General features: G+C 44.8%; 1 protein-coding gene across 2 annotated transcripts; it reads left to right on the top strand.

The window, feature by feature from the left end:
• The first annotated feature begins 1,314 nt into the window (after positions 1-1,314).
• On the top strand, positions 1,315-5,590 carry LOC147634057 (pentatricopeptide repeat-containing protein At3g63370, chloroplastic-like). Of its 2 annotated transcripts, none has more exons than XM_086805157.1 (2): positions 1,315-1,489; positions 1,632-5,590. In XM_086805157.1, the coding sequence occupies exon 2, from the start codon at positions 1,736-1,738 to the stop codon at positions 3,995-3,997; it is 2,262 nt and encodes a 753-aa protein (XP_086661283.1). In that variant the 5' UTR covers positions 1,315-1,489; positions 1,632-1,735; the 3' UTR covers positions 3,998-5,590. The 2 variants fall into 2 exon arrangements, with proteins under 2 accessions (XP_086661283.1, XP_086661282.1); XM_086805156.1 differs by having other exon boundaries at positions 1,331-1,489; positions 1,576-5,590.
• The last annotated feature ends 4,474 nt before the right edge of the window (positions 5,591-10,064 follow it).

Raw genomic sequence — 10,064 nt, 5'->3', positions numbered from 1 at the left:
AACTATCTCCTACATAGAAATTCTCAGCCTCTCTCTCTCTCTCTCTCTCTCATGCACACACACACACACACACTCTCTCTCTCTGTCTTTACGCATACTCTCTCACATAGAAACTCTCTCACATACTCTTAAATAGATTTACACACATATATATAATTTTAATTAATTAAATTTTAGATTAAATTTTAATGGTAGGGATGAGTGGTGAGGTGTGCTCACTCTCAAATAAATGCATCTTACATGTAATCTCTCTCTCTCTCTCTCACACACACACACACACACACACACACACATGTACATGCACATGCACACTATTTATATATAAAGATACTTTTTATTCTCTATCTCTCACTCTCTTTCTCTCTCTTTTCACCCTCTCTCTCTCTCTCTCTCTCTCTCCAAGTCTGCCCCATCTCACTCTTTCTCTCTCTCTTGCGCATTCTACACATAGATGCAGATGTACACACATGCATGCATATACTCTCTCTCTCTCTCTCTCTCACACACACACACACACATACACACACACATGTATACACCGCACATACACTAATCTAAACGCACACTCTCTCCTCCCACACAAACTATCTCTTGCGTAGAAATTATCTGTCGTCTCTCTCTCTCTCTCTCTCTCACACACACACACACACACACACACCGCACATACACTAATGAAAACACACACTATCTCCTCCCACACAAACTATCTCCTACATAGAAATTCTCAGCCTCTCTCTCTCTCTCTCATGCACACACACACACACACACACTCTCTCTCTCTGTCTTTACGCATACTCTCTCACATAGAAACTCTCTCTCTCTCTCTCTCTCTCTCTCACACACACACACACACACACACATTTTTAAATAGATTTATACACATATATATAATTTTAATTAATTAAATTTTAGATTAAATTTTAATGGTAAGGATGAGTGGTGAGGTGTGCTCACTCTCAAATAAATACATCTTACATGTAATCTCTCTCTCTCTCTCTCACACACACACACATACACACACATGCACATGCACACTATTTATATATACATGCTTACATACCTATAGATACACATAAGTGTGTGTATCTATAGGTATGTAAGCATGTATACAAAGATTTCATTGAAAGATGTGAGATGAGATCTTCTTAGATTTAAATTCAAAATTGCATTGGAAGATGTGAGATTTGGCTCCTCCTCACGCTTGAAGGAGGAGTGAGTATTTTGAAATAGCCCCACCTCCTTTGCCCACGTGGAGGGAGGTGGGGTTCTCCTTAATCCTGTATAGATATATATTCCCACAAATATATGAATAATAAATGCCAATTTTTTTAAATTAACAATGTTTTCAAGTCGAGGAGTGGCCTCGCCTTCAACCTAGAGCCCTCGCATGCAAAGTAGCTAGATGCAGGCATCACGAGCACGTACCGAGCGCTTGTGGATGGACTACCTTAGGGATCCCTTCCTCTGGTGGGACAATCGAAAGAGCAGAGTATGTGGTTGTCTTTTCTTTCTTGCTTCTACTAAGTGATGTTCTCCCTTGGATAGTTAGCTTCGGCCTTGGTGTGTGTGTTACAGAGACAAACCTCAGATTTCAAACACAAGCTTACTCAAGAGTCGCTATGCATGAACAGCTGCAACAATCCAAGGTGGGTTAAAGACAGGCTTACGCTTGAAGAACGTTGCGCGATTGAGGGAACACACAAATCACAAGAACATTGCTGGCCGTGGTTGGAGGATGCTTAGCTTAGAGGACGCACTGCCTTCCTTGGAAGTAGGGATGCTGCCCCAGCCTTCCGTTGAGGACTTTGCACACATCTTGCACAAGTGCAGGAAGGAGAGAGACCGAGCGCATGGACTGCGCTTGCATGCCTACATGTTCAAAAGTGGAATTGAAGCTCATAGATCACTGGGGAACTACCTCGTCCCAATGTTGGTGGAAGTCGGAAGCATGCATGATGCCCAGCAGGTTTTTGACAGGTTGGTGAATCCGAATGAGTGGTCCTGCAATTCGCTCATCACAGGTTATATCAAATGTGGAAAGCCAGGGCATGCTTTCACCCTTTACGAGGAAATGCAAAAGGACGATTCTATACATCCCATTGGACATACTTTTGTGGCATTACTGAAGGCTTGTGCGACCCTGAAAGATCTGGAAATGGGCTTTAAAATACATGCCAAGGTTTCCAGAATGGGATTGCTCGAAAGAGACCTTTTCATTGGCACCACCTTGGTCGATATGTATGCCAAATGTGGCTCGCTTGCCAAAGCACAGGAAGTGTTTGACAAACTTCCAGTTCGAGATGTTGTCTCATGGAATGCAATAATCACAGGGTATGCTGAACATGGGCATGGCCAGGAAGCACTTAAGTGTCTGGAGCAAATGCAACTTGAGGGTGTCTCTCCAGATGCTGTTACGTTCGTTTGCAGCTTGAAAGCTTGTGGCAGCATAGGGGACACACAGAAGGGCCGTGAAATACATGCTGAGATTGAAAGAAAGGGGTCGTTGGAAAGAGACCTCGTTGTTGGCACCACCTTGGTTGATATGTATGCCAGATGTGGCTTGGTTCCCAAAGCACAGGAAGTGTTTGACAAGCTTCCAGTTCGAGATGTAGTCTCATGGAATGCACTAATCACAGCATATGCTGAACATGGGCATGGCAAGGAAGCACTCAAGTGTTTTGAACAGATGCAACTTGAGGGTGTTTCCCCCAATGCTGTCACAATTGTTTGCAGCTTGAAAGCTTGTGGCAATGTTGGAGCCACAGACAAGGGCAGAGAAATACATGCTGAGATAGAAGCAAATGGGTTGTTGGAAAGAGATGTTGTTGTTGGGAACACCCTGGTTGACATGTATGCCAAATGTGGCTTGCTTGCCATAGCACAGCAAGTGTTTGACAAGCTTCGAGTTCGAGATGTAGTCACATGGACCACACTAATTGCAGGATATGCTGAACATGGGCATGGTGAGGAAGCACTCAAGTGTTTTGAGCAGATGCAACTCGAGGGTGTCTCTCCAGATGCCGTCTCCTTTGTTTTCAGTTTGAAAGCCTGTGGCAGCATAGGGGCCACAGACAAGGGAATAGAGATACATGCTAAGATTGAAAGAAAGGGGTTGCTGGAACGAGACCTTGTTGTTGGCACCACCTTGGTTGATATGTATGCCAAATGTGGTTTGCTTGCCAAAGCAAAGGAAATATTTGACAAACTTCCAGTTCGAGACATCGTCTCATGGAATTCACTAATTGCAGGATATTCTGAACATGGGTATGGTGAGGAAGCACTCAAGTGTTTCGAACAGATGCAGCTAGTGGGTATCTCCCCAAATGCTGTCACTTTTGTCTGCAGCTTGAAAGCTTGTGGCAGCATAGGAGCCACAGACAAGGGCCAAGATATACATGCTGAGATTGAAAGAAGAGGGTATTTGGAAAGAGATCTTGTGGTAGGAAACACCTTGGTTGATATGTATGCCAAATGTGGCTCACTTGCCATGGCACAGCAAGTGTTTGACAAGCTACCAGTTCGAGACGTGGTGTTGTGGAATGCTTTAATCACAGGATATGCTGAGCGTGGAGAATGTGAAAATGTTTTCCTTATCTTTGACAGAATGGTAGGAGAAGGTGTAAAGCCAGATCCAGTCACCTTCCTTGTTGTTCTCAATGCGTGCAGTCGCACAGGTGTACTTAAAAAGAGCCAGAGGTACTTTGAGGCCATGAGCCAAGACTTTGGCATTGTTCCAGCTCTTGAGCACCACACTGGCATGGTTGATCTCCTTTGCCGTGCAGGCCAAGTAGACAAGGCAGTAGCAATGATTAAGAAGATGCCCTTCTGTCCCAATCTTGTGGTGTGGCACACTGTGTTGGGGGCTTGTAGAAATTGTGGAAATATGGAGCTTGGAAAACAGGCCTTTGAACATGCAGTGCATTTGGATGGAAAGGATGCTGCTGCTTATGTCTTAATGTCTCACATTTATGCAGGTGCTGATGACCAGGAGGAATGAGGCAATGAGAGTGAATAATCAGAGCATGGAAGAGGTTAGGACATTGCTGGTGGACTGACAACACCTCCCAAATTGTGCATTATTTCTGGTTAGACATTCTGTAAGAAAAAGCATCAATTTGAAGCTAGAAGATCTTGAGAGAAAAGGTATGCCCCTACTGTGGTTGTTGTTATGACAAAAATATAGAAAACTCGTTCACGTTTTGGAGGAAGGACATTGTATTTGTGGGGACCGGAGGCGATTATAGTGAACTGTAGTAGTCATTGCCCCTTCACTGGAAATGCTGATATCAAAATGATGGAGAGGGTGATTTCTGGTTGGTTATAACCAGCGTGAAGACCTTGATTCCCTGGTTGGGTAATAGTCTCATGTTCTTTTTTGGGGTGGCTGGGAGTTAACTTCTGCTCTGCTATGGGTGTGATAGTTCTTTGGTTCATGGTCGTCTTGGAATCCTTGGTAATTGGCTCCCCACCCTCTGATTAGGTGGAGCTGTGGGCTGGTGTTATTTGGCCCTTTCAATCTATGTTGACCAATCCCTTGAAAGAAGGAAGCAAGGAGAGAGTGGTCCTGCATGTAATTGTGTTTTTAGGAGTTGCTCCTATCCCTACGAACCTCATGCACATAGAGAGCCTCACATCTTCTTGTCAATTCCACCTCACCTCTCAGCTGGTCTCTACATGCAACCTATGTGATGAAACATGAAGCTGCCCAATATATATTCTTGAATCCCTAATTATCTTGACATCATTCATTCAAAAAAGCCACATTTACACTAAGGGATTCTAACCCAAGCTGAAGGGGAGGTGACGTGCAGCTTGTCCTTGGTTTCAGCGCACTCAAAGGTGCTCTAGCAAAGCTCGTGGTTGCATAGCTGTCTTAGCCCTTATCATCATGAAGATATTATTCAAGACGTGGATGTTGTGACTCGTAAGATGCTGAAGCCACCCAAGCATAAATTGTTAGAAATGGCTCAATAAATCTAAGAGCATTTTAGTCCTACTGTAGGCAATGGTAGGAGAGTTCGGGAAAAGATAGGTTCAACTTCAAAAGGACTCTGACACTAAAGGGGAGCCCAAGTCAAAGAAACCAAAACCTTCTGCAGGGTTAGTTCCTGATCTTGTTGGGGAACAGTCAAGTGGTGAAGAGACTGAGTTATGCAGGGCATGGGGCAAAGTGAGAGATCAAAATGCCTTGATATTCTTTGACGTAGGTGCTAGAGCCAACTTTATTTCACCGGATTTGGCTGGCCGATTGGGGATTCGTGCGGAGGAGATAGGGCCTTTATATGAGGCTAACATGGCTTGTCCTGGGTATGCAGAACCCGTCACTCCTATTAATGGGAAGCTCAGGCTTCATTTGTAGGGTTATGTGGACAGCGAGGAGTTTTTCATCATGCCACTTGATGGATGTGATGTTTTGTTGGGAATGCCATGGTGCCACAGAGTACATGCGGTGGTGGATACATACAATAGGAAGATTACTTTGACTCATAGAGGGAAAGAACATGTTTTGGATGTAAAGCTTAAAGGGGAATCTGTTCCTATTGTATCAGCTTCGGCAATTTCATCAATAATGAAAAAACATCTTTCCGCGTACTTGATTTATGTAAAGGATGCAAAAGATGATGAGTTTAAATCTAATTTGTCTACGTTAGATAAGGACAAGACTGATTTCTCATGTGAGTTCCAAGATTGTTTTTCCGAATCATTGCCAGGGGAACTTCCTCCGGAAAGGCCAGAAGATCATGCCATTGATCTAATTCTGGGTAGTACTCCACCAAATAGACCGCCATACCGTGTTAGTGCAGCCCAACAAGAAGAAATTATGAGTCAGGTATAGGAGCTGTTGAATAAAGGGTTGATACAGCCTAGCTTATCACCCTTTTGCTCACCTGTACTCTTACTACTTAGTGCAAAAGAAAGATGGTTCTTGGCGCATGTGTATTGATTTACAGGGCGCTGGACAAGAATACCATCAAGAATCGATTCCCTATTCCGAGGATCGATGACATTTTGGACCGCTTATAGGGCTCCACAGTCTTTAGTCGGATAGACTTGAAAAGCGGATATCATCAGATACGTATTAGACCCGAGGATGTGCATAAGACAGCATTTCGAACCACTTTTGGGTTATATGAGTTCTTGGTTATGCCCTTTGGTTTGACAAATGCACCTGCCACATTTAACAGAATGATGGACAGGATTTTCCGGCCTCATAGAGCGTTTGTGGGCACATTCTTTGATGATATGATTGTGCATTCACACACTGAGGAGGAGCATAGAAGGCATTTGGTCATTGTGTTTGACGAACTCCGGAAGCATAGGCTGGTCATTAATGGCAAGAAGAGTGAGTTCTTCTTGCGAGAGATACACTTCTTGGGGCATATCGTGTCTAAGCATGGAGTCCGTATGGATCCATCGAAGGTGGAAGCAATTCTTAATTGGCCAGATCTAAGGACCGTGCATGATGTACGCAGCTTTTTGGGATTGTGTTCCTATTACAGGCGGTACATACGGTATTTTGCTAAAATTGCTTCGCCCCTTCATGCCTTAACAAAGAAGGCAATTCCGTTTAGATGGGTTGATCAGGAAATTACAGCCTTTAAAAAGCTTAAAGAAAAGCTTACTTCGGATCCAGTATTGGTATTACCGGACCTCCGAAAGGCTTTTGTTGTCTAGTGTGATGCATGTGGAAACAGCATTGGGGCAGTTCTCATGCAGGAAGGACATGTGATAGCCTATGAGAGTCGAATATTGCAGTATGCCAAGAAGCATTTACAGGTTTATGAGAAAGATGTTGGCTGTAATTCATGCTCTTTCTACATGGAAACACTATTTGCTTGGGGCTGATTTCACTGTGCAGACCGATCATCAGACCTTGCGTTATTTCCTCACGCAAACTAAGCTTTCTGAGAAGCATATGCGATGGGCAAACTTTTTGTCTATGTTCCACTTCCAGATTGTGCATGTGGAAAGCAAAAAGAATGTTGTGGCAGATGCTTTGTCACGCAAGCCACAGGTCTCAGCAGTTTCACTTGCTTATCATCATGAGGTGGATGAGATGAAAGAGCAGTATGTCCATGATGAGGACTTTGGAAGGTTGTATGATCAGATGTCTGAGGGTCAGCGGCATGATCATTATACTCTCACAGATGGGTTTTTGTTGATGCATGGTAAACTGTGTTACCAGGCAATTGCGACTCAAGGTTATGATTGAACGTCATGCTCCACTGTATGCAGGTCATAGAGGAATTGACGCCACGGTAAAAGCAGTTGAAACTTTCTTTTATTGGCCAACCTTGAGAAGAGATGTTGATGCTTTTGTTAGGCATTGCATCGTATGTCAGAAGGTGAAGTTTGACCGTTAAAAGACACTAGGGTTACTGCAGCCTTTACCTATTCCAGATAGACCATGGGAGAGCATTGCTATGGACTTTATATTTGATCTTCCACGTACACAAACGGGGAATGATGGCATTTGGACTATCATATGCAGGTTCAGCAAGCAGGCTCATTTCATTCCCGTGCGTAAGACGATCAAAGTTGATCATATGGTGAAGTTGTTCATGGCGAACATCTTCAAGTATCATGGCTTGCCTTCGTCTATCATTAGTGACCGTGATCCATGGATGATGAGTTTATTCTGGAGAGGGTTGTTTGACAACATGGGTACAACTCTCAAGTTTTCATCTTCATTTCATCCACAAACAGATGGTCAATCGGAAGAGGCTAATTCTACAGTGTTAGACCTTCTTAAGTGTTATGTGTCAGAGCACAAGCAACAATGGGAAAAGTATCTTCCTTTGGTGGAGTTTTCTTATAACAACACTGTCCATACCTCGACGGGCAAGGCGCCTTTTGAGATTGTGGAAGGAGGGAAGAAGGTACCACCTATTTTGCACACAAAGGATAAGATCTTTGAGGCTGATCAGTATGTGGAAAACATGGATGAAGCTTATCGGAGAGTTAAGTTGGCACTCCAGAAAACTTAGCAAAAGCAAAAGAAAGCAGCAGACTGTCACAGACGTGCATTAGAGTTTGCATTGGATGATTGCGCCTCTTTCAGGTTCAGCAGAGCATGGGTCTGGAGCATTGCCTGATGCTCAAGAGGGGGGGTAGCACCTCCACTCCCTTGATACAGACAGGCTCAGATGACATCTAGAGGTTGCTTGGTGCAGCTTTTGTCTCACCCGAAGGTACTGATAGCTGACAGTACATCTGCTTATGGGGCTTCTATGATATATGTGTACTAGTCACATTGGATGTTGTGGTTGTGTATGGTTCATAGTGGCATACAACTTGGACTACTACTACACCAATTGGTTTGCAGTGAATGTTGGTACATATGCATGGCTTAGAGAGATTGGGACGTTGATCTTGCCATATTGTACATTTCACTTTGGATATTTTGCTGTATCACCAGATTGCAATCGAGGACGCTTGCGATTTTTCAAGAGGGGGGTATGTCATGACCCTGTGAAAGTGGAACAGCATGAGTGTCAGCATGGTGGTTGGTGAGCAAGATACATACTTGGGTGTACGGACAAAAGTAATGTGTGTGGATAACCCCAAGCGTGAAGGGAGGAACCAAGGTATTGAATTTTATAAGGTTTATAAACCTTGGGTGGCCCTTAGTTTTTAAAAACTTTAAGGGAGGGCCACTAGGACAATTTTGGAGGGGGGGCTACTCTACTTTTAGAGTACACGCCTCCCTCTCCACTCTCTCTCTTGCTTTTTGGCGAAAGGGGACTGGTCGGCTGGCTGCGTGGAGGAGAGAGGTCAGTTGGCTGCGTGGAAGGGACGACGTGCAGATTGGCTGCGTGGAGGAGAGGACGTACAGGGGGGCTGCAGGGCGATTGGTACAGTTTGGTACAACGGGTATAGGCGGCTGCTGTACGATAGCTGGTACAGGCGGCAACCGCACGTTATCTGGCGTAGGCGGCTGCAAGGCGACCAGGTACTGACCTGTACGGACAGGTGCAGGCGCATCATACAGGTGGCTGCTGCAGGGTGAGTACTGTGCAGGCAGCGCATCGTACAGGTGGCAGTGCTTCTTACAGGTGGCTGCAGGCGCAGACCTGTACAGACAAGTACAGGCGGGTATAGCAGTTCTGTCCAGCAGGTACAGGCGGGGCAGTTCAGTACACAGCTGCAGGCGGCGCATCATCAGGTACAGGCGGCACATAAAAAGGATTGCTGCAAGTACTGTTCTGAGGCGGCAGCAAGGGGGGAAAGTACAGACACGTACACACATGTGCTGCAAGTACAGACCCGTACGGACAAGTGCACGTGTGATGCAGAGTTGCTGATACAGGCGGCTGCTAGTACAGACTGGTACGGTCAATCCCTCCGAAGCAGAACTGCGCATAACAGTTGGTAAACTCTGAACATATCTTTCTTTCTTTCTTTCCACTGGCTTATGTCTGCTACAGAGTTGTTTCTTTTGGCCCTTTGTGAGAGGAGGGGTATAGCAGTTTGAAGGGTCAGAGATTGGACAGTGGATTTGTATTTAGGTTGAGTTTGAAGCCATGAACATGGAACAGCCAGATGCGTGCTCAAGGCTGCCCTGTTGTATAGTCTTGGTTGATTAGAGGAAGCCTTGGTGTGTTGCTTTTGTGGGACACAGATTTGTATGTGAATCCTCTATGCTAAGAGGTCTTGAGGGCTGCCAGATTGGACATGCAGGTTTACTTTCCTTGACTGGCTTTGTTGTACTTAGTTAAATTTTCCATTGAATTTGAATAAAGAAATACCGAAAGGGGCGCCAAGCTTTAGGGCCAACAGGTGTCGTTTTCCTTTTTGTTCTGGAGCATTCTAGCTCCTGTTCATTTGTTATTTGACTGGACTACTTTTGGAAAGGTGACTGCTAGTCTACCGCACTTTGGTTTCTACCAGAGGCCGGTTTCAGCCAAGTGTTGCAGCTCAAGCCCATCTAAACCATAGTCTTCCCACCACAAAGCAGCCCCAATCTTCAACCTATCCTCCTGTGCATTTGCACAACCAAAAGCACCACGAAAGGACTTGTATGCAGCAATCTGGTCTCTGATTTTGCGCCTACTAATGCCTCC

This window comes from Cibotium barometz, chromosome 11 (assembly GCF_041138505.1).
Source record: "Cibotium barometz isolate CiBa-2024 chromosome 11, ASM4113850v1, whole genome shotgun sequence".
Taxonomy (NCBI): Eukaryota; Viridiplantae; Streptophyta; class Polypodiopsida; order Cyatheales; family Cibotiaceae; genus Cibotium; species Cibotium barometz.
This window is presented reverse-complemented; position numbering and strand designations above follow the sequence as displayed.

Excerpts from the sequence above, each read along its gene's own strand:
- LOC147634057 (XM_086805157.1), top strand. The coding sequence starts at position 1,736 with ATGCTTAGCTTAGAGGACGCACTGCCTTCCTTGGAAGTAGGGATGCTG.